The sequence below is a fragment of the Lipophrys pholis genome, assembly GCF_963383615.2.
Source record: "Lipophrys pholis genome assembly, chromosome: 2".
Taxonomy (NCBI): Eukaryota; Metazoa; Chordata; class Actinopteri; order Blenniiformes; family Blenniidae; genus Lipophrys; species Lipophrys pholis.
The window spans coordinates 6,604,053-6,629,548 of NC_137636.1; the positions used below are offsets into that span (position 1 = coordinate 6,604,053).

General features: G+C 39.4%; 2 protein-coding genes across 3 annotated transcripts in view; one reads left to right on the forward strand and one right to left on the reverse strand.

Annotated features, from left to right (window-relative positions):
- The window catches only part of serinc4 (serine incorporator 4), a 29,166-nt gene extending 9,020 nt beyond the window's left edge, over positions 1 to 20,146 (forward strand). For both annotated transcript variants that reach the window (XM_080490524.1, XM_080490523.1), the window contains exons 2-11: positions 3,348 to 3,515; positions 4,232 to 4,410; positions 5,931 to 6,010; positions 7,163 to 7,256; positions 10,180 to 10,391; positions 11,028 to 11,123; positions 15,584 to 15,710; positions 15,813 to 15,925; positions 17,243 to 17,396; positions 17,936 to 20,146. In XM_080490524.1, the coding sequence (XP_080346650.1) occupies positions 3,348 to 3,515; positions 4,232 to 4,410; positions 5,931 to 6,010; positions 7,163 to 7,256; positions 10,180 to 10,391; positions 11,028 to 11,123; positions 15,584 to 15,710; positions 15,813 to 15,925; positions 17,243 to 17,396; positions 17,936 to 18,143 (1,431 nt within the window). In that variant the 3' untranslated portion in view covers positions 18,144 to 20,146. The remainder of the gene's footprint in view (positions 1 to 3,347; positions 3,516 to 4,231; positions 4,411 to 5,930; positions 6,011 to 7,162; positions 7,257 to 10,179; positions 10,392 to 11,027; positions 11,124 to 15,583; positions 15,711 to 15,812; positions 15,926 to 17,242; positions 17,397 to 17,935) is intronic.
- A 1,640-nt stretch (positions 20,147 to 21,786) lies between these two features.
- adamtsl5 (ADAMTS like 5) overlaps positions 21,787 to 25,496 on the reverse strand; it is a 39,396-nt gene continuing 35,686 nt past the window's right edge. Inside the window, exons 12-13 of the mRNA XM_080458170.1 lie at positions 23,370 to 23,441; positions 21,787 to 22,541 (exon numbers count right to left, since the gene is read on the reverse strand). Of these exons, the coding sequence (XP_080314296.1) occupies positions 22,207 to 22,541; positions 23,370 to 23,441 (407 nt within the window). The 3' untranslated portion in view covers positions 21,787 to 22,206. The remainder of the gene's footprint in view (positions 22,542 to 23,369; positions 23,442 to 25,496) is intronic.

Here is a 25,496-nt window from a genome sequence, read left to right on the forward strand (position 1 = left end):
GTGTTGAATTAAGTATGTGCTTCATTGCTGGATTAGCTCTCAGATTAGCTCCCTGAATACTGGGAAAGATCTTATAATCATCTCTGAGTAAACAACTCGAGCGGGTTGTTTGTATTGAGGAAAAAACATTTTAATTTCCGGTTAGATGTGATGATTTGGTACATTTTTATCAAAATCTACCTCTATATCATCAGTATACGTAAAACTATATTGTGTGTACTATGTTCTGAGTTAAAATAATTAAACAAAGCAATTTGATATTTCTGCAAACTTGGTGCTGACGTTAGACCTAATTCTGCTACTTGGCATAGATTATATACTTTTTCTTTTTTTTTTTTTTATCAGAGTGATTATTCTGTCTTTATGGCAGAATTAATCCCTTTAGCTTACTGTAACAACTTCCCATTAATCCTGTATTATGAAGCTCAAACTAGGCCACATGACTGTCTGTACATTGTCTCACCTATATTATAGAAGAACATGCTACTGAATTTATCCTTCAACAAAATGACATGCAATAGATGTCTTTTCTGTTTTATGGATAATAATGATAATGATAATGATGGCTCACTAGAAAACGATTATACAATATTGTACCTATTCTAGATTACGCAGTCAGAATTCACATGAGGAATGATTGATGCCATCTTGCAATGTACTCTGCGTAGGATCAAAAATAAACAAATGTGGAAAAGGTTGCCTATTAAGCAAAATAACGAACATTTTTATGGAAAACCTGGTTTAAATATCTGGCAATATGAAAGAACAGACACTCATTGTTGGAGGGTGATAAGTTGTCCGAGCTTGAGCAGCAGCGTGAGCAGTCAGAAAACAAACCTCTTTTAAACAGTTTAATTCATTATGATACAATAACAAAAAGCTAGTGGGAATGTGATCATACTAATGCAAACTTAAAACAAACTAATACTCATGCTAACTTCTGCATTCTTCAGTTTTTCGAAACGTGATGTTTTTTTTATACTATTATTATCAGAAATTGAAAACACATGCATAAATAGTTATGATTGCTGTTGTATTTTGCTCTTTTGCACCTCGGTAAAAACATTACTTCCTGACAGTCAGTGCATCGGATTGAAACCCATCCATGCGGTCCATCACAGACACAGAGGAACAGACAACCAGACACACTCACATAGGGTCAATGTAGAGTCGCCAAATGACCTCACATGCATGTTTTTGGACTGTGGGAGGAAATTGGAATATCTGGAGGAAACCCACGCACACATGGGGAGAACATGCAAACTCCACACAGAAAGGCTGAGTCAGCATTTCAACTCACAGCATTCTCATTGTGAGGCGAGAACGCAAACCACTGCTTCACCATGCGGACCCTGATTGATGCCCTTAACTTGAAAATGTTAAAAAACATGAGCAAAAGTACGTAAAACTAGTGCAAGTGTCCATTTTTCAAAATAGATCTAATGCTTTAAGACCTATTCAGGGATTTCTTTTGCAAGTAGTACATTATAGAGAAAATCTGTTGGAGATAATTTTGTATTCTAGAAATGATTTTATAAATATGTTACAGATCTTAATGAAATGAATGAAAGGCTGATAGAAACGACACACTGATGAGTTGATCAACACTGACTTTAAAGTCTTCAGTTATTACACATTAAGAACTTTGGATGTGTCCCCTTTAAAAGGTCAACAATGCTTCATGGGTTCAGATTATTTCTGAGCTACTGTATATGATTTGAGATCTATTTCTATTCACTTCAATGAGAAGATGACAGCGATTATCCTTCAGATTATGACTTGCATGTGACAAGCAGGATTCACTGCGCCAGCATTCATACACATACTCATAAATCAAGTCCTCGATATTGAACATCGCTGTGTTTCCCAAAAGCAAAAAAAAACCTAAAACAAACATTCACATTTAATAGCAGAATTTTTTTTTGAATGCCATACTTTTATCTTGTGACCCGGATAAACCGGACTGACCTCGACGGTGCAGCCTGCAGACCCATGTGCGTGCAGGTTTTGCCTCCTTCGATTTAGTCCAGGATCAGCAGTGATGGGCTTACATCCAGTCATCCACAGCCCTGATTTATTAGAATCAGAACCAGACAGATGCTGTTGGACTCATTAGATTAATCTGCCACCCACCTCTCTGATGCCAGAGACTCCACAATGTAGGTTGTCTGATACACTGACTTTCAGACGTCTGCAGATTAAGAGTGGCATGTTGAATGAAAGGCCAAACCAGTTGCAGAGGGACTAAGAGGGATGCTGCAATGTTATGCTTCAGTCTTGCTGCCCTCAATTTTAGCTGCAGGTGAGACTTTTTCTGAAACGGAGATTGAAAACATCACCGTCGCTGACTCATCATTTTGAGTATCAGTTTCCAACGCTGTTTCCAATTTTCTCTCAAAGTCTTTTTCACATAACCTTTGGTTGATTATTTGGAGGCACTGTTGTGAGGCTTACCTTTGAAAGAACAAGCTTTGGGCTTAACGTGATGAATGGCTTAGTTTGAAACCTTAAAGCAATTTTCAAAGGATAAATGTTTTTATATTGCATTGGTTTGTGTTTTCTGGTATAACAGTTGTGGTTCATGCTCTTTTCCAGTAATACTGCGAACTATATTTCGACGAGGCTGTTGAATTTGCCGCTCTTTAAACACTTTGCAGGCTTACATTGTCAAGTTTTGGGGCCAAGTACGATGCAGCAGGGCAAACAACACAGCCGCAATCTGGCGCAGACCAAAACAGCCTGACTGAGACTGACCTGACGAAGTGGCCGCAGTGCAGCTCAATAAGCACCAACAACTCAAAAAAGGGGCAATGTAAATGCTTTGTTTGGTAAAAAAAAACAACCTAGAAATGTGCTCCAAACACTTGGTGTAATTGTGGCAAAAAAAAAACCCCAACAAAATAACAAAAAAGTTTTTGCAGAAATTATCAACGTTCATAACAAAACCTGCAGAAAAAGAAAAAGTGGTCCCCTCCATGTTGTCATGGATGGTGGACAATAAAACAGGGAGTTGGGCCAGAGGCTTTGATGGTTTTTTTGGTTGTTTAACTTAGAATTACACATGTCAAAGAAAACCATGGTAAAGCACTTACCAGGATTAATCAGCAGACCACAAAAACTACTGTAATGCTTTCACAAAGTTACCATAGAAGTTATCAATGATTTGTATATAATTGTAATTATGCTTGACTTTCTGCTCTTTGCATCAGGGATGAATATCACCTTGTGTTTTTCTGACTGATAGTCGGTGTGACGCTCATGTCTATGCCAGTTGAATATGGCAGAAAATCTAAAGATTTAAAGTCAGTTCTAACGGGTCCTTGCCTCCTCGCCTCTGTCCCCTGCAGATATGCTGCTGCTGTGGACCGGCGCCCTGCTCGCTCTGCTGTGCCTTCTGTCCTCCGGTCAAGTCGTCCACCAGCACGCGGGTCATGTACACCCTCTTCCACATCATGAGCTGCGCCGTGTCCTGCCTCATGCTGTCGCGCACCGTCTCAGAACTCGTCAGGGAAAATGTGAGCATCCTTTGTTTGAATATCTTTGTATAATTATGCACTCGCCAGCAAGTCACAGGCAGAATCAATGGATCCTGCCGGATGTAACAAGGCCCTGACTGAGCCAAAACGTAAATTGTACAACGATACGAGTGACCTAACAAGCATGTCTTTGTGTTGTGTGAGGAAGCAAGAGTATATAGATTCCATGCACGTACAGGGAGAACATGCAATCTCCATACAGAAAGGTGAATGCTAAAACAAACCTTGGTTTTCTTACTGTGACTTAGACCAGGGTTGTAAATCTTGGTCTTGGAAGGAGACTTTCCTGCCCTGCTCTCACACACCTGGTTGTAGTAGAGAACAGGTAGACGTCAAACACGAGCAGGATAGTGACCCATCAGGAATTATTAGCCTCAAAAGCAGAGGTGCGCACTCCTAGTCCTGGAGGACTTGTCTCACTTCTCCAACAGGCCTGATTGTACTGAACAGTGCTTTCAGGCTTCTTTCTGACCTTCATCAGGTGCTGGAGCTGGAAAACGTGTTGTTTTGTTTGATGAAGAGCTGCACTTTTGAAATGTTTTCCAGTTTTCTGTGGTTGAAAAAAAAAAAAGAGTCATTTTTGTGCTGAATCCTGATCTACAAGTAGCACTCGAACACTAATAAAACATTATTTTGAATCCTCACTCCTGACTGTGGTGGTGATGAAATGTCATGTGTGTGTGTGTGTGTTTCAGGTGCCTTTCTTTAACATGGTGTGCGACCAGGCACACGGCGGAGGCCACTGCGAGATGCTGGTGGGCTACTCTGCAGTTTACAGAGTCTGCTTTGGCACGTCCTGCTTCTACCTGATGATGGCGATCTTCCTCATAGACGTGAAGTCCAGTCAGGACTTCAGAGCGCTCATACACAACGGGTCTGTCATGTTTTATTATTGGCTGAATACATTTGAACTTATAAAAAAGATAACCTGTCAGGGTGTAACTTGATTTACAATGGTGCCTTTGCACACAGAAGCAAAAAAAAAAATTGCATTTAATTGATTGCACATAGATTAAAAACACAATTCTATACTTTCTACGGTGACAAGTTCTTGCAAATGTTCTTTTCTGCACCTTGCAGTATGCGTTTGCTTTCACTGGTTTCTGAGCTGCAAACTATGACTGATTCCTCTGAGGCAGTTAAGTCTCAGTTGGGCTCTTTATTTGGTTATGATTATATGACATTTCTTTCAATATTTGGGAGATTTATAACAATCCTCTTGACATGCAATAAAAAAACAAAGCAAAACAACAAAACAGCAAATATTCCCGTGGGCTCACCACCTGCAGGAAAGGTTCTTAATCGGTGCAATGTAATCTGGGACAGTGCTCAGATTGCCACCCCCGCCACCCGGAAACGGATAAACGGGAGAAAATGGATGGATAGATGGAAAATAGCAAATACCTGGGTATCATTAATTTTCAACTGACAGGAACTTAAAACTGCTTCAATTAGAAATCTAGAGCACACAACCCTTTCGCCCGACATAGACTTTTATGTAATTACCCTGAATCAGAATATTTAGATCGGACTTGGTAATGTTACAACACCTCTGCTGAAGCGTCTTTAAATACTTGACCTATACAGTCTGTGAATGGTGAAAGTGTTCTCTCACCTGACGGCGCCTGCCGGTCTATTTAAAGCCCTTTTGTTGTCACACTTTCCACTGCAACATGGTCGATTAAGGCTGTGACGTAGCCGGGATTAGGATTTGGCAGACCGGATTGCTGCTCCTCTCGTCTCGGGTATAAATCTACTCACAAGAGTCTTACTGGTGCCGTGGTGAAAGGATTGAGGGTCTTTGGCAAAGGTTACGGGTCTTATACTGGTCTGCAGGGGGCCAGTGTGTGACCTAGTGCCCTGTTGTTGGTTTTTTTGGGTTTCTTTAACTTTAAATTATATTATTGTTATTATTGTTCCTTAACTTTTCATTAAAAATAGATAACCCATCCTTTCGGTGAATCTGCTTTCCAACCTTGTGATCGAGGGTAGTTGGAGCCAGAAGGCAGCGTACATCCTGAACAGATCACCAATTAACAGAATAAAGTGTTTGGATTCTGGGAAAAAGTCAGAGCACCTGCAGAAAATCCAGGCACATGGAAGATCATTCAACCCTTCAGAGGAAGCCATGGGCGGGGAATCGTTGTGAAGAGACAACACTAACCACTTCATTACAATACTGTTTCAATCAAACTTCCTAAAATGGATAAATATGTTACCTCATTTTTTAAGAATGACTGTTGATCTATAAGGATTGTTGATATTTAATAGTTTGCCCTAAAGCTGCTGGGAAGAGCTACTGAGCGTTTACAACCACAACAAAAAAGAGCTTTCAGGTACAGCTTTGGAACTTTATCTCACTGTTACCTGATGTTTTCTCTGTTCCTTTGACAGATTTTGGTTTCTGAAGTTCATCACTTTGCTGGGGATGTGCACGGCGGCCTTCTTCATCCCGACAGAGTCTTTTCTGCATGGTGAGAAGCTGCTTTCTTCCCTTTCTCTGACAGTAAAGCCATCCACTCATCCATCTTGTGCACCGCTTCATCCAGTTCAGGGTTGCGGGGTGCTGGAGCTGATCCCGACTAACAATGAGCGCAAGCATGATACAGGCAGGGACAGTAAATCCAGGGGTGCAAGGACCCACTTTATCGTGAAGGGGTGGGGACAATAAACACCAAGATTTCTCAAAGCGCAATTCTTTTTGGATCACAATAGATTTGACCTGATCCATAAGTTTTACAGTTAGTCATAATTGTGGATAAGAAAAATGTTACCTTTTTTTTTTTTTTTCAAATTAAAACCATTAACAAAACTACACTATTGCAATCGAATTTGATGTACAGTAAAACCAAAATACTTTTTAAACTAAATTGAATGGGTTAAGTTGATTAAATATAAATATTTTGAAAATCAGTGTTATCAGTTTCAAAACAAAGTTCAAGCTTTCAAACAAGTCAAGTAGAATCAAATAAAGGTTAGAGTAAAAACTGAAACCATCAAGCTACATAAATGGAACAAACCAAACTTGTCAAAAATCTGTGAAATTCATTGAGTGGTGCTGCATGTTAGCAGCTGAGCAGTTTGTATTACTGCTTCATTCACACAGAAGATTCAACCTTTTAATTCTTTGGAAAAGGGAAAGAAAAACATTGTGTCCGCACAGCTTTTGTTTTAGGTGAAACATCAGTTGTGTGTACCCTCATGGTGAGGTACTTGAGAGGAAGGCTAAGATTTTTAAAAGTTGTGTTGTGTATAATTGATATCAGTGCATTAAGTGTTCATGAATATATAATCTCACTCCAGACATTTATTCCTTTGGAGTTATTCCACTGAGTACGTTCACCGATTTTAAAAGTATTAAAGCATTTTCTTTTGCATCCTGCCAGAGGGCAGCAGAGATCAACTTCTGCAAACTGGAGGGGTATTAATGACAGGACCATTCATCTCTACAATTTGGCTTTATTTTGTTTGTGGTCAATGAAACGTGTTTCTGATTCAATTTTGATATCTGAGCTGATTAATAATTTACAATATTTTACCCTCATGATCTCCTCTCACTTCTCTGTGACAAATCAATGAATGACGGCTGTTTTTTTTTTCTCTCCATCGCCTCCTATTCTTCTCAGCTTGGCATTATGTGGGTGTGGTGGGAGGATTTGCCTTCATCCTCATCCAACTCATCCTGATCACAGCTTTTGCACACACGTGGAATAAGAACTGGTGAGTGAGAGGCTCTTATGAGTAAAATATCATTTTTATCTTATCGTTTCTTATGTGAGATGTGTGAGGCAAGCTGGTTGTGAGAACACACATAAAAAAAATGCTTTCAAGTTGATGGATGCTTGCCTTGATGCTCAGTAAGTCTTTGTTAAGGCCTTACAGGCAAATAAAATACATTATATTGCTTTATTTCAAACTTTCCAGCAAATTATTTATTTTCATGTTTTAACGACACAATGCTCCCGATGCGTGCAACCCTCTTTGTAAACAAGTGGTTTTTCCAGTTTAAGGACGACTGGTCCGCACACGGTTGTGACCTCAACCACTTCAAACCCACTGCGGGATGAACTGGAATGTGTGGCCTTATCACAGCATCACTGATGCTTTTGTGCAAATGAGAGCGAAAGCCTCCAGCTAACATCTGGCGAGAACACTGCAGCCAGACAAGCACATGGTTTTTTGGAATGGCATGTGTTTTTTTTTGGGTTTTTTTGTGTGTGTGTTTTTTTTAATGTCTTAGTCTTCACATATTTTTGGCCTCATTAATCTGACAGTAAATCCCAATTCGCCACAAAATCTCAAGAAGAACAAAAAGCATTTGCTGTTTAAACTAGTTTTATTGGCTTTTTAAATCATTATCAGTTAACTTTTACGAGTTACTGGAAACTGCTCCAACCCGAAAGGATGAGGCACCAAATTATTATTTCCTGACCTTAAAGATGACCAGGAATGGTGGAGGAACCTGCTGGTGGTCAGTTCAACTCGTATTAATAAAAGAAGGCTAAAATAAAAGTAGTTTTCAAGTCGTTTGTATTTAAGTTTATTTCAAAATTTGAATTTAAATCGTACAACTAGGTAAAGCCTTGTGATCCCAAACATGTCTTGAACCCCAGTCCTTTAGTTTTCTGCTGACAAACAACTTCAAAACATTACAAATCTGTTGAATATCAATTTGCAGAGAACAGGAAGGATGAATGTTCTCAATAAATTTAGAAAAAAACAATAAAACAAGTCATTATCGATCAGTCTTCAATACTGCAATGCTAATGTAGGCTTGCGTCACTGTCAGCAGATCCCAGTCACAGGGCAAAGACAAACACAGAGAAAGCAGAAGGCGAACACACACATTCACCACTATGGGCCATTTAGAGTCATCACTTTATCTCAGAAGCAGGTATTTTAACTGCCGGAGGAAATAGAGAAAACCTATGCAAACATAGGGGGGGACATGCAAACTCCAAAAAAGGCCCACCCTGGAGATTCTCACCATGAGACAAGAGTGCTATCCACTATACAACTGTACAGCCATAAATTGTCATAATTATCTGGTTAAACGAGTTGGAGGATGCTCCAGGGGTTCACTTGGTAAACTGGTTTGCATACAGCTACAGACTCTTTTATGATTGTCCTTCCTGCTTTTCACTTCTCTACCTTAATTTTACTTTGCCACTCTCATTACACATCGGCTACATTTAAAGAAATAGTTTAAGATGGAAAAACATGTGCTATCCTTAGGACCTAAACACGCTCGTAGCTTTTTTGTGTCCGTAAAGCTTATTATAGAGATTAATGCATCTCACAGGACTGCCCTGATGTGTGATTTAAGTTCCCCAACAGCTTCTTACTCATACTGTTTACAGTATATATATAGACACACACACACACACACACACACACATAGTGACGGTATCCTGCTTCACATCTGTAGTAGAAGCACTTGTGATGATGGATCCATCCACTGCCTGGGAATGTAAATCATATACACACTTACTTCAGCATCGGCTCCAAGCGGACAGATGTGCAGACCTGCAGGTATACAGAAACATTACTTCACACACTGCCTTCTGTTGCATCCTGTTATTTTGTGGCTTTGATGATCTTTTCTTAACTTACTCTTGTGTTGAATTGTGATGACTAATGGATTAAATAAAGGTATTTTACCCTTCAGGAATATGAGCAACATATTGTAAAATTCATATAAATATATATATATATATATATATATATATATATATATATATATATATATATATATATATATATATATATATACCCTCATTGGTCTTAACTAACAGAGTTTCTCCATTCTCATTGAAAGAAGTCAATTGATCATCTCAGATAAATTACACAACTCCTTATAAAATGGTATAAACTTTAATCTAAAACAATACACCAGCATCAAAGTTGTCTGTTTGGTGGAAGTGGGATCCATGTGAAAATGTCTAATTGCAGTCATTTTGAGAAGTAGTACCTTAAAGGACCTCTGCGTGCATGTGCATGGATATGATTGGATTTGTCAGTTTATCCCCGAGCGGCACAAAGTGAGCAGCCGATGCTCATCAGTAAACTCCAGCATGAGCTCAGTGCTCCCCCTCCACTAAACACATCTCGGTATTTATGTGTTTGTTTGCTACTTTGCTTGATTACTTGTAACATCATTGACGTACTAGGGTTTTTTTTTTTTTTCCACATTCATTTGCTTGTTTGTAAGCTACATTTCTGTTGATGGCTTCCCCCTCTCTTCTTGCATCTTTCCTGTCGTGTCCTTACTCATCCAGCCAGACTCGTCCCAGATGTTATTTACTGTATCCATCTGTTGCTCTTGCCGTCGGTCGCACTCAGCCACCCCTGAACTCTGCTGAATGAGTTGTAGCTCCGACGGCTAAGAGGATTTATTAGATCAGGACTTTTTCCAAGGCAAATGCACAGAGCCAGACGTCCTTCTCTTTCCCTTTATAGTGAAGTTGTCATTCACCTCATTTTAAAACACGGCTCAAGTGATTAACATTCAGCTTCTTCTTTAATCACACAGCTATAATTCTCATTTGAATAAATCAGGCCGGATTGAACAAGACAAAGTGTGCCACTGTCGTCTGTTGGTAACGATACATTGGCTTTGACCTCAACCTCTTTCACTCCTCAGGTTGACCGGAGCAGCAGAGAACAAACGTTGGTACCTGGCGGTGACGTGCGCCACCCTCTTCTTCTACACCATCGCCACCATGGCCTTCACCTTCATGTACAAGTACTACACTCACCCCATCGCCTGCCATTTCAACAAGGCCCTGCTGTGGATCAACCTGGGGCTCTGCGGACTCATGTCCTTCATAGCAGTCACACCATGCGTCAAGCAGAGTAAGTTGCAATGGGAAAACTTTCAAAGTGTGACAAAAGAATTTGGTCTATTTCCAGCTGAGGAAAAAGCCACCTGTTCAAACCGTGTGTCTATAACCAGTATCCTTATTTCTCTTTAAAAAAATCATAATCCTCCAGTTGACCCTATGCATCAATGGCCACTTCAGTCCCTCCGAGTTCGAACATCAATAACGAGAACAAAATCTTAATTTACTGCCTAATGTGCAAAGAGAGAATCTTTGCTTGGTCATAATGTGTTGACCTCAACTCTTTGCAGTTTTCAGCCTGAAGCTGATTTGTTGGTTGGTCTCACGTGTGTTTTCTTTTTTGAAAGAAGTCATGTTGGAGGGATGAAAGAGGAGTTATATAATGAATGAAAGAAAAGAGACAAACAGTGCTGGATGATTAGAGCAAAGGAGAGACTCATTGCTGCAAAATGTCAGTAAAAAATAACATTATTTGTGTTCAAATGGAGTCGCTGCTTTAGCTTTGGTGAGATGAATTTTGAATGTCAACTTTTGTCGCTTTATTATGAAAACCTCTTTCTTTACTGAAGGTGAATAGAAATCTAAATATAATTGTATAATGTGTGTGTGAATGTGTATTTCCTGACTCTTCTTCTGTCTGCCTTTGCAGAGCAGCCTCGGTCAGGGCCCCTCCAGGCCTCCATCATCAGCTGTTACGTGATGTACCTCACTTTCTCTGCACTGTCCAGCCGTCCGCCAGAGAAAAGTAAGACAACTAACACATAGCCGGAGCACAGAGTTGTCTGCAGCTCCATAGATACTCTGAACACAGAGTTTCTGTTCTGTGTCAACAGACAGAAACGTATAAGATGCATAAGGGGACTCAAGAGGATTTCTTATATGTCAAATGAAATAGAAAAATATGGAAGAGCTCTTACATCTGCATCATGTCCCAGTAACAGTAATATCTTTCTTGATTATAGTGACAATGGACACTTTTTTTCCCTTATCTAGCTGTAAGAAGAATTATTTTAAACAAACAATGAAGCTAATGATACCTCATAATGTGACTTGGATCACTCATTTTAACAGAAAGCAATGTTATTTCTTTTTCATAAAAGCTGGTGATTGAACTATACCGGGGTTTTCTTTAAATCTGTCATTGCGTAGGAAAGCTAATGATTCTCATTTGAGCATTCTGTAACATGAATATATATTATATGATGCCACTGTTTTAAAGATTTGTGAGCGATCAAATAACGTGGAGAATTATGTGGAGAAATATGTGAAAATACATTGCATTTCATCTTCTAAATGAAGAAAATAGAAATGCATCATTAAAAGATGTTCTTCATATTTAGCTCTGTCTTCAAAGAACGGCAAGAACATAGGTCTGAGGATTCTTACAAGGAAATTGTAACTGACTATTTTTTTTGGATGCACTGTAATGGATCCTCACCCGACTAAAAAAAAAAAAAAAAAAGTGTTTGTGCGACAAATGAGCTGTTCTCATTCACTCAGTCTTTTAATCAGGCAAATAACCATATCTATAGTTCTTCTGTTTCATTGAAATAGATAATTGGGAAAGTCATCCATCCATCCATCCACCCATCTTCTCTTGCGTCATATCCCAGACAGGGTCGCAGTGTGCCGGCGCTGATCCCATTTAACTTTGGGCGCAGGCAGGTTACACCCTGGACAGGTCGCCAGTAAATCCCACAGCAAACACGGAGAGAGACAAGCACACGCCCACATTCACACCTACAGGCAATTCAGGATAAACCAAGAAAGTCATAATTAGGGGTTTTCTTTTGCAAATATTACATAATGCCGGATGTGGCGCAAAATGATGTGTAGCCTCAAAAAACTCTCCTTTTTCATATATAAGTGGAACGTAAGGATGTTAAGAATAGAATAGAATAGAATAGAATAGAATAGAATAGAATAGAATAAAATAGAAAATACTTAATTTATCATAGAGGAATATTTATGGAGCATGGCTTCACACAGCAAAGAACACAGAATAAATAGCACAGAAATAAAAGTTCAATAAGTAAAATTAAATGTTAATATATATATACACGGTTAAGGGGTTATGCTTATACCTGTAACCATAAAAGAATGAATATAACTAAAAACAAACAAACAAACAAACAAACAGGTATTTTAAGCGTGGTGGACACAGTGTGTTAAAACACCCATGTTCAGGCCAATACTGAAGATCTCGCACATACACACACTTGCACGCACAGACAGACACAATCCTTCATAATTAGCCTTCACTTTTCTCCTAATGACTCACCTGTTGGCTCCAGGTAAGACAAAGAGCCTCCACATGACTGAGACATTAGTGCAGTGGGCTTGTCAGAGGCCCTTGTCTTATCCAGGGGTTTATCTAAATCACACATGCAAGTATAGGTGCAGACACATACACACAAACACACAAAGGCAGACCCACACATATAATCTGGGATGAGATGTGCTCTGACATGCAGCCTGCTGAGCTGGTGGCCTGTGGTGAGGGCAGACTGAAGGATATTTGTTTCACATTCCTCGTGGATCCATTGACAACATAATAACACAGGAATACAACTTGGCAGCGTCATAGCGCAGGTCCTCACGGGGCTTGTTCCAATCAACAGGAAAGAGAAATACAATGTTCATAGTTCCGTGTGCAGGATGAGCTGTCAGCTTGTTTTATTTTTAAGCGGGGCGAGACTGGACAAAATCAGTGGATTAAACAAAAATATGCAGCCGTTAAATAAGTGCCACTGCTTTTGCTCAAGCGTTGAATTTTGTGCCATATACCTGGAGACATTGGTCTGAATTTACTCTATAAGATATTTTCAACAGGAGCAATCGCAGAACAGAAGTGACTTGTGTTGGTTTGGCGTTCCAGTTTTCTCTTGTCATTTTGCACAAAGTGGAATAAATCAAACTTAGTCGTGGGCAAAAATCACACATATTTCACAAAGTGAAATGACAAAAGATTCTTTAAATTTGAGTCACTGAACATCTTTCTGCTGCTTTGTTGTGTTTTTAAATTTGTATATTGAAAATATTCAAATTAATATAACTTCGAACAGGAACCCTAATACCCAGAGAAATAGTACTTGACCTTGATGGGGAAAAGAGAGGCAACATAAAATGTATTTTACCCTAAAATATCTCTAAATTGTGCAAATACATACTGTACAGGGAACATTTACATATTCACACCTGTGAAGTTTTCAGTCTCTGTAACACAAAAGTGCATAATTTCTCTGTTTGTGTTTTTACTGTTGACTGCTGCAAGTACCTGCTAATTGCAGAAAATGTCTTGTGAATATGCGAAAAGGGATAATAGATGTCAATGGAAAGGCGCCACAAAGATACTGCTGCCCATATGCGTGTGTCCATGCGTACGCGTGTCTTTGTGGTTTCTCAGTCTGTGGAGAAAATGTGTTTTTATAACTGAGTGCATATTTTCCCAACAAGTTGCTACAATGTCTTGCGCTTCACAGGACAGAAAAACACACACACACACACACACACACACACACACACACGCACACGCACACGCACACGCACGCGCACGCACACGCACACGCACACGCACACGCACACGCACACGCACACACGCACACACACACACACACACACACACACACACACACACTGCTACTCACCTTCCTTAGTCACTCGTTCTGATTCAGGAGTCCATTACCTGTTGTAACTTCTCCAGTAACTCCTTGTTACTGTCTTCTCCGGCCTCTGTCTGCCTCGTCCGTCCCCCGGAAGGCTTATTCTGCTCAATGAGCTCACCATGACAAACACACACAACCTAATCCTCATGTTTTTGAGATGAAGAATTAGTCTGGAAAGCAAATGTAAAGACACGGCTCAGGCAGCGAGGCATGTTCTCTCTACCCTGATGACTTCTGACCCCACTGTGTACATGCATGGATACATATATGAAGAGTAGCCCGCCTTGGCGCTGAGGACGTTTTGAGAAACACATTTCAAATGGCTGTTAAGATTGATAGTTCGGATCCAGATTAGAAGTGAGTCTAACTTGTGTTTGTGATTTAACACGTCATGTCTCTGCAGGTCCTCACAGAGATAGAAGCAGAGGTGTGGGTGTTTCTGTTATGGTCTTACTCGTGAAATTACCTAGTGTTTTCACTGAGTTAAGCCTCCCCTCATGACACTTTAAAACACAAAATTCATCTTAGGAATCCACTTGAGACGAGTCTCGAGAGGCTGGAGTGTGTGTGTGTGTGTGTGTGTGTGTGTGTGTGTGTGTGTGTGTGTGTGTGTGTGTGTGTGTACGTGTGAAGAATATAAAGCCTGTACACTTGCATGTGTGAGCATACAGTACATATTTGTGAACCCCTTCGTGTTTGCCCCCAAGAGTGTCCAGAGGGTGAGTCTTCCGTCCTTGAAGGGCAAACGTAGCCTAGGCCCCTTTTTACGAGAAGGAAAGGAATTTCCCAGGAACTGAAATGAAAAAAAACAATGATGGAATGAAGTAACACTTGACCCGTGCTGCTTGACTGTTCAGTGTAGGAAAAAAACAAAAAAAAAATTGCACAATTCTTTTGTGCATGCATGTGTGTGTACATTTGCACTGATAAATAGTTCCCATTTATTCATTTTCAGCATGTTGATATATGTGACCAATCAGAGTCCCACTGCCCCTGATGCCCAGCCTTCATGTACATGTTAGTGGCTAAAGTCATGAAGTGACAACAAGTGAGCATTACAGGGACTACAGATTAAAACCTGCTACTTTAGTGTAACTCTAATAAAATGGACTTTACAAAATGAATGGCATCATTCAATCAATGATGAACATTCACGTTGTAAGTTGGTTTTAATTTTCCGAGAAAGTCAGATAAGTCAATAAAATTTTCATCTAAAGCACCAAATACAACATAAAACACTTGTACAGAGAAAAGTATTACATCAACCTTTGTATGTAAAATATATGTCTTTCAACAGCACTCCAACGTAATGCTGCTATGCTACATGCCTCAGTATCAATAGAGTCTAAAACTCAGATTTTCCAGAGTGACTGAAATTACGCGAATGTTTTGTCTCGTTTTAAACACATTATTTTGGACTGAAGGATATAGATTATATTGGATTCCACTGACTGCATTGCTTCAACTCACTCCAGTGACAAACTGACAGATGACAGTCGCTGTGCCCAAAGTTAACCTGCTGCTATGTTTTGTGTCTCAGTTGTGTATCAGGGCATGAACATGACCGTCTGTTACCCCAGTGTGGGGCAAGACGGTATCCAGAACGAAGGCAACGCTGTGGCCATAATTGGAGCTGCCATCATGTACTGCTGTGTCCTCTTTGCATGGTGAGCAAACACAACATAGAACCACTTTGAACATCTGCTTCAAGCGACTTCACTGGAGGAATGCTGAGAGGATAAATGTGTTCAAATCTAATCTGCCCGCAGCAACGAAGCTTCCTACTTGGCGGAGATGTTTGGTCCGTTTTGGATGATAAAAGTTTACCGATACGAATTTCAGAAAGCCACCTGCTGCTTCTGCTGCCCCGAGGAGGAAGAAGGTTTGTGCTGACACACTTAACCTTGGTTTTATTTTAGTTTTACGAGCAGCGTTTCTAATGTCATGATAATGAAACATTCACTTCTGATGTGGGGATTTCCTTTAACCGCTGCATAACACCGCATTAACTCATCTTATTCAGACCTTTATTGAGAAAAAGTGTCTCTGTAGTTTGATGCAGTACCATTATCGTGCCAAATCATAACAGATCTCGACTTAGGGCACTTCACATCATAAAACTTTGTTGCATTGCAGACAGAAACCCCGCAATTCAACTATAAGCATGTGGTAATAAACGATAAACGGTAAACAGAGTTCCCTTATATGGCGATTTTCCACTGATTTAACAGCCCCCAAAGCACTTTACAATGTTGGTCACACACGTAATAATGAGAAAGAAAATGTCCCTTTGAACAGGAACAGCCGCACACTGAGCTAAATTTAAAAAACTGTTTCCATGTTTTTTGTAGTGTCAATAAAATTTTTCGCAAGAAACGTCTGCCTACTATTGAACTTTGAAAATAATTTGGAAACCTTTGCAAATCAAATTGCCGGAATTGTATCCTGTAGATTATTGGTGCGATATATGAAGATGCCTCAGGAGGCTTGGATGAGATTTATTTTTGTTTGTAGAGTCTTACACTCATGCTCTGCACAAGTGGTTAAATTGTCAATAAACATATTAAAACCCAATAGGAAAAAAATCAAAAAGTCATTGTTTTATAAAAATTGAGATCTTATAAAATAGGTTTGTATTGAGACAGCCAAAGACTAGAAGGAACAAAAGACTTGCAGGAACAATTCGTCCTCGCCTGGGCAAAATTAAATCATCTGCTTTCCAGATTAATGCAGAATAAAACAGTTACGATTACAATCTAGTAACTGTGGTAACTTGTCAACCACGCTGTTTGGATTGCTCTTACCTTTACAGACAGTCTAATCCACTAATCTAATCAAATAAGCCTGCAAGTAAAACAAACAAATAATCCACTTTCAGTGTGAAAGAAAGTTAGATGAAATTGTGGCACAAACATAAAAAGTAAACTTCCCGATCAAGTAACATTTTGTTAATCCCGATTGACAATGTTTGGTGATATAAAACTTAAGTTGGAAATACAGTGCAGTGCCAAAATACGAGCCTGCAACTCGAATCAAAACAATTTCCTCCATCTGCTCTCGACATCACTGAAGAAAAACATGAAATCCAGCATGTCTGCAGTTATTAAAAGATTTGTTCCCTCGAGTTTGATCCTTATGAGCAAGTTGGGTTTATTTCATGAACTTCATTTAGAGACACTTTCACATTTTTATTTTCCAGTGGAGGACGACTTTGTGATTGACGACGAGACCAAAGGCTGCCAGAAGGTGATTCACAACGAGACCCAGAGAGTCGCTTACAGCTACTTCTTCTTCCATTTCGTCTTCTTCTTGGCCTCGCTCTACGTCATGATGACCCTCACCAACTGGTTCAGGTCAGCCGATGTCTCCCAACCTGTTATCACTCCATACGCTGATCGGCCATAGCATTAAGATGTTAATATTGTGCTGAACCCTTTTTTTTTACAGCAGCAGCTGCTTATACGATACTCTGCTTGAGTTGTCTCGCCGTCATCATCTATTCCCTTTTTATTTCTGCTACTAAAACTGTAGTGTCAAACATGCGGCCCACAAGTGGGTTCAATCTGGATCAATTTTCTGATTGTAAAAAAATTACAAATAAAAAAATAACTGCCATTCGCCAATAAAAGTAAGTGCTGTTTCTTTCAGTAAGAGGAGATGGCGTAACGCTGAGACTCAGAGCTGAACAGCAGATGGCAACAATGCTTTTAGTCGTTTAGTTATCAATGCAGCGATCAATTGATCTTAATCTATATAGCACGTTTCAGACAATAACAAGGCCTGGTTTAAAACTTGGAGGACAAAATGTTTGCTTTCTGACGTTATGGCTGATGACTGCCTCTAGTTTTACACTGTTGGTCTCTGAGCGGTTTCTTCTGCTCTCCTTCCCCAGCTATGAGTCGGCAGTTCTGGAAACCACCTTCACCCACGGCAGCTGGTCTACCTTCTGGGTGAAGATGTCGTCCTGCTGGGCCTGTGTCATCCTCTACCTCTGGCTCCTGCTGGGCCCTCTGTGCAGCTGTCAGCCTGAATCCAGACCGCGGCGCTCACGCATCAAGCGGCGCTCGACGTCCTCCCGCCACGTGACTGTCAGCGTCTGACGGGAAGGGGAAGGACAAAAAGAGGCCAAAGGACTCCGACCCTCAGGGCGACTCTCTGCAGGAGGAGACTTTCAGGAGTGGAGGCCATCGAGGATTCGGGCATCAAAGACTCACGGTGGCGTGAGAAGCACTGATGAGAAGACTCAATGCCCCCGTTGAGATGTGGGAAAGCGTGCACAGCCTCAACACGTCAGGCTCGGCACCCTTAAATCAAGTTACAAGGACAAAACTGTGGTTTGGAAACACGCTTACAGTATGAATTGCCAAAGGGATCAGAAGGAGTGAACGCTCACTCTGTAGCATGTGGAAATTACAGGAAGGTGGACTCATTAATATGTAGATTCTTTTCTATTTTTCTGGTTGAAGTTAGACATTTAATATTATGATAGAAGGTAAGCTTTAGATATTTGCTGTAATATTCATGCAGATGCCCATATTGTGACTGTTTGTAAAAAGGTTTTATTTGGGCTAAATGAAGAGTCGTCCCCTTTTACTCCTGTAAACGCCAATAAGTGTTTTGTTTTTAAGCTGCAAATAAGCATTGCATATAAACCTAAAACTTATCCTCACTGATTACTTTCCAGTAGATCAAAATCTACACAATCTGCACAACCATGCCAAAAGCATCATTAGTGAGTTTTGTTTTTAAGATTTTTCAGTCTAAAGTTAAAGCTCTCAGATTGCTCTTTTGTCATGACAGTAACTATTACTGCACACCAAAAATTTCAGACCACCAGTCTCTTTTAATAAATATTTTTTCATGTAATGCAGATTGGAGTGGCTGTGCTGTTGTTAATAGCAAAACAAAAAATGTAGTTGAAATCGAGACGCTGGCCTTTTTTGTGATGGATATGCATCTTCTCCTTTCTGTTATCCAGCTTCCTCCGACACTGGCCCTTTAAGTTGTACCAACTATTGTGTTGTGATGGTCCAATCAAAGCGACACAGTAATGCAGAACTTAGTAGTGTTGAATTTACAAGTGGAGTTTGATTGAACGACAGCAGAGTGGAAACGTGTGTACTTTACACATAATAATTGTGTGAGCTTTATTTTTGTTTAGTGTTAAAAGTTACACACCAGAAAATATACAGACGGAACCAACTCAAATGCATCTTTATATTCATTCACAAAATCCCCGGTTGTGGCACCGCAGCAGCAAAACAAAATATTTGTTTGTGTGTTTAAATAAAACCTGAAAATGTTGTAGCAAAATTATAAAACTGTCTTTTCTGTGCCAGCAGTGAGATAGTCAGTGGGAAAGAGGTGCAGCTAAAGTGAAATCCACAAAACAATGAAAGAGCGAACACAAGTATTTGTGATATTATGCATTTTTCAATCACAAGTGCAGAAAAATGCAAAATGTTGTATTTGGTAGAAGATTTCCTTGTTGGAACAATGATGCACCAAATATAGTGAACAAAAAGTCAAGGACAGAATAAGCACTTTGTCATTTTCAGAGAACATTTGGCCATTTTTTGTACTGGACACAATCCAAAATTGAAAAGTCATCCTACAAATACATGTTGATAAGATAAGCAGGCCTTCTAACAGCCAAAAATATAACAATAAGAAGTATTGTTACGATAAAGAAATAATCCACCTAAAGCGATTTCCTTACCTTTTGGGCTTAGTTTATATTTTGTCCAGAAAATGCTCATCCTTGTTTACAATTTGTTTAAAACTTGTATAAACCCAGGGCTGCTCGGATTAAAGATTCATTGGAGGAATAGAAGCTTTCGGTTTACTGCCTTTCAGGGAGTCACGTCCACAAGAAGCTGAAGCTGTGATTTTACGACAGCGACCCTCCGTCTCCAAATGGTTCACCATCGTGTTGAAATTGAACTGAGTGTCTGTGACGACGTCCTTACAGTTAATGACCAGCAGCTCAGTAAAAACAATGTACGTGTAGTTATTTTATCTGTAGTTTTATGTCGCGTCTCAGTTGTTGTAGATGTGAAGCTTTTTTCTTTTTTTGGAATATACACTGTTTTCTTACAATTGTGACTCTTTTGTGAGTTCTGATCTGAAAAACCACATAAACATGAGTGGAATTGATTTTCCCTCTACGTCATATCATGGACTGCTCTGAAATTTCCTGCAAAATTTTAAATACAGTTAATTATTATCTTTTATACTTTTTTTTTTTCTATAGACAAGCTGTTTTGACATAAGTGTGTGAGGTTTCAGAGCTAATTTGATCATTGAAATGCGAAACACACGGCACAAAAAAAAAATAAAAATCATAAACTGCAAGCTTTACAAAACAATTATAGTCAAATTATACATTAGTATATTTGTAGCTAATCAGTGCCACACAAAATACTGTATACATATCAAAATCTTTTTTCACGTAAACTATCAAAGAGAAGACCTGATTTAACGCACTTTAAAAATAATAATAATAATAATAATAATACCACAAATACGCAAAACAGACAATATTAATTACATTGCACAAACAAGTGACACAAGTAATGTGTTATGATTTAAGCTTGGTTTTTTTTTTAAAATACATTGTGAAGCAATATGTTGTTAGAAATCATGAGCCAAAGTTAAAATAAAAAAAAAATAAAATCCACCTGATCAGGTTGAATATCGGTGTGTAACTTTCACTGTGCTGGGCTGAGGGGGATGTATACTCCTTTACTAGCAGATCAAACAAAACGTATAGAATAATGCCAATTTGCATACAATGATAATGAAAGTCATGAATTATCTAAACTGTCAGTGTGATGCAGAAGTGAGACATACAGCTATGTGATCTCCCCCGACAAAACCTGCATGAAGTCAATCATAAATTATGACTTAAATTGAAAAATATTGAACTGAATGGTCAATGGACTTTACATAATCAACTGAGCCGCCAACCTTGAGATTGGAAGACGACCCGCTCTATTTACAGAGCCACAGCTGCCCTCTGAACGATGTGTTGTATAACGAATTCAGCATTTTTTGGATCCATTTCCATGTCTTTAAAAGTGGAATCAAATGTTTTGCGAATTACACAATTCGATAAGGCGTTGATATCTTATGCGTGCAAATACAACAGCTTTGCTTTTAATTCGATTTTTAGAAATCCTGCTACACTCACTGCACAAGCAACAGTTAGGAAATAAAAGACCATGATCTGTGCCCAACAGCTTTATTATGCTGAAATAGACTCCACCAGATCCAGTACCAGGACCAACACATAGTTCTAACCTTATCTAAGTGTTCCCATCAACTTTAATGTCAAGAGGGAAAATTCAACTGTGGACTGTTCTGAAGTTGCAGCATTTTGAAATACATTTATTCTTTGAATTTGTATGACCTACTGGTGAAGTAGCATTAATCAGTATGAGTGGATGAAGGATTTTATCCCTGATAATAATAATAGACAATACATTGACCAGATTGGGAGAATCCCCCACAATCCCTCCTGCCTGTACAACTCAATGATGTTCTCTGCTATGTGATGGTGCCTGGACAGTGTTTTGACTTACTTGATTGGCTGAAGTGTCACTTTCACAAACTGCATTAAAAGTGAAGGTCACAAACAAACAAAAAACTAACTTATTGTTGCTAAAGTAAGATCAGGTGCTGTCCTCCCTCTGCTGAGTTTAATAGACTTGGACAGCTTGTAGACAAAAAATACAAAGAAAAAACAATGGATGGATTTACTTCAAAGTTTTCTGAGGAGGATTTTTTTCTTTGAGTTTACACGTACATAAAAAATAAACCAATACAAACAACAAAAATATATATATGATCTTTTAACAAAAACAGGCCATTTCAGTCAATGTTCTTCTCTTTGGTTTGTGTTTAAAGGTGGGCAGTCATGCCCACCTAAAGTGCTCTATTTGGTATGGTCAGCCAATCAGGCTTTTTAAATAAACATGGAGTCTTTTTTTTTTTTTTTTTTGAGAGAGAGTCAGCTGAGGCTGGGAGTGTTTATCGAAGATCATTTGTCTCCGGTGACGCCACTCAATCCGTGGGCCGGTTCTCAGGAACTCTGGTGCCGTTTGGCAGATCCACACATCAGATCATAAAAGTCCCACGCACCCCCACATGGAGTCTCTGCACTCATCCCCTCAGTTCCGCCGGCTTTTTGGGCCCTCTGTTGCTGCAGAGTCTCTCCAGCGGTCGCACGAGCTCGTCCTCCCGGGGTCTGTACGGCACCACGTAGCTGTCCTCCTCCAGCAGGATGCGGTTCAGCGTCCGCTCGTGGTTGATGTGACGTCGCACCATGAGGATGTACTGTTTCCCCACCTCCAGCTGAGGGCAGTCGCACACGTTCGGGACCCACAGGAATTCCCGGTGCTCCAGGCGGAAGCGGTTTCGGTAGGTGTGGATGATCTGGACGTCGTAGCGAGTCTCCTCGCCATGGTACAGCTTCGCGAACACTCTGGCTCGGAAAACTGAGAACGAGAGCAATGATAGTAACATAATTTAATAAAACACTTTTGGGTGTGTGGCATGCCGACTGCACTTTTCCAGAAGAGTGGGGTTGTTAATTGTTTTGGCCTGAGAGACCTTGTCACCTTTGCTTCTGATCTGAAGTTTGCTGATCACTTTATTGGTTTGATATTTGGTCTTGTTTAATATGATTGATAGAATAGAGTTTGTCTCTATGCTACACCCCTTATTACTCAAGAAAATTGTTTTCTTACATATCCCAAAGGGGGTTTGTCTGCTTTTCCCTGCTCTGATGTTCGCAAAATCTCCACAGTTAAAAAAAACCCAACAACAACAACAACATAATAAGACACTTTCTAGACTCTCGAGCAGATCATGGGAGGTGCATAACAATAATGTTCTTTCAAATCAGCGACCATTAGAGGCCCACAGCAATTCTTTAAGTTAAACTTTGAGGGTCATTGTAAAAGAGGCTGGAATGACTCCTTTAGTAACACTTTCACAAACTGTAATAAAACACCAAAACAGACGCAATCATTGGCATCGGCGCCATTCTATCAAGACTTCTTAAGTTTACACTATGTACATTGAGCAAAATTATATATACAACTTTATGGGTTAATATTTTTCGGTTGAAAGTTTCAAAAACGGTTCCCTTGGTCATAAAAGTTGCAGACCCCACTTCAAGGATATGCAATGCAATTCAAACCAGTGAGTAGCTGAGCTGCTAAGACCGTGAAACAGTTGGAAAATATGTTTGACCACCAGATTAAGATTAGCTTTAGGAATGATAGAGTCATTAACTAAGAAACAAAGGAAAATAGTCTTACCAAAATCCTTCTGACAATACTGTTTCTGACGTTCTCTCCGACCTTTAACCCGTGGGCATTCGCCACAATGTCCTGGAAACAATACGTACAGCATCTGATGTTACAGGAAGAATCAGTGTGTGGTGGAAACAAAATGCTTTCTGGTTTTGTTCTTTTCATTGAATTAGAAAACTGACATCAATTAACTACGTCCCACAACTTTGATCACATTCAAACAAGCTTTTTGTGTTTTTCTACATGACAGATGTTTCAACCATTTGAAGGTTGGGGACATGTTTCAATGGCCGTGAAGAAAAAAAAATAAAAAATCCTAAAAAGTCATGACTATGGACAGAAAACATTTAACCTCAGAAACAAAAGAAAACACCAAATCTGAAAAGTTCTCTGTGAGGAAACTACAACATAAATTATAAGAACATATAAAATATATTGCATGAAATTATATCAAAATATCCTTCTGAATTATTTGTGCTAAATAAGGACGCAGTTCTTTGAAAAGGTTAAAGTAAAACAATAAAGGCTGCACAAGAATTTTTCTGACAACAGCAGTAATAAAAGTCCCTCATAAATAAATTTTGAGCTGTGGTTGAATCTGTGCATCAAGTCGATGATGCAGGAGATATAAACATAAATGATATCAATCTTTTGATTTATGTTTTTTTTTAAATTAGCATTAGTAATTGTTTTGATATTTATGACATGGGGTATTTGGTTCTGACTAGAACAATTTCCGGATGGTACTGATAAAATATTTTAAAAGTTGTTTTTTTTTTACTATAAACTGTGTATAGATTAAGCTACTCCTGGAGTAGCTTAATGAAAGAATAAAACATTATTTTAGGGAGGATTGCTCTAGAAGTCCATTAGAAAGATTTTTCTGTTATGTAAAGTATGTAATTCTTGACTTTGATTTCAGTAGCGTGCAACTGATTCCCTGCACTACAGGTAAGGGACCGTTTCCCTATTAACGTTTATTTCGAAACTAAAGAAAAGTAATTTTAATGACAACCCTCTTGTGTCACATGTTTAAGGCCCTGTTTATATGACAACGTTTCACGTGACAACACCTAATCCGTTAAAAAAAAAGGAGTGTGTTTACACTGCGGCAGCGGACACACTGACAACGATGTAGTCAGTCTGCCGGGCCACAGGAGGGCGCTGTTGCTTGATTTTGTAATGAAACTACACAGATGTGTGTGCAGAGAACAATACGCTATAAACGTAAAGAAAATGGAGAGCACCCAACATCCGCATGGACTGAGGACACATCGGATGCTATCAGGGGGTGAGTCTCAACTATTAAACTACTGATATGGACGATAAAACTAGAATACGGACCGCGAGTCGTACCACTACGCAACTGCCATGTTTGTTTACAACTGGATGAGTAGGAGGAAAGGGGAGAGATGTGCTTGCGCAGAAACAGGCTCTGTCGCCTCCGGCAGTTTCTGGAGGGAATAGCGACCATAAAAGAATGTTTCCACCTTGAGAGCCGGATTAAAAACTACAGTGCATTCGCACACTGGTGAAGAACGTTTTGCGGATACTGCTGCGTTCCAGGCAACTGCAACTCTGTTGTGTTCTTACAATAACTGAGCTGTCAGCATTGTGTCAGTTTAATAACTGCTTCACTCATTAAGTTCAGCTGAATTTATATAAGTTAGGGGGAGAAAGATGCTCTAAAATAGAGATGTCAGAAAAGATTGTATAAACTAATGATAGCAAGAAGATACAGCATTAAAACTGGTGAGATAAACTACCAACATGCAGACAGCAGCAGACAGATCTTATATAAAGAGAAGCTTCTGTTCTAATTCATTCAATGATTTATTTTATAATGTGTTTTTCACAACACCAGTGAATACAACTGATGTATACTATAAAAATAAATTAAGATGGCTCAATCACCAAATTTAGGTTCTAAAATACAAAAACATTTCAGCAACAGGATTAATAAATCCTCCACTGTGATCAAACAATTTCCTGAATACAAAAGACCCAATGTGTACCTCATTTAATCCGAGATGACTTTGAAATGATATTTATCCTAATGTTTTCATCTAACTATAACAACACATGAACACGTGTGTGTGTGTGTGTGTGTGTGTGTGTGTGTGTGTGTGTGTG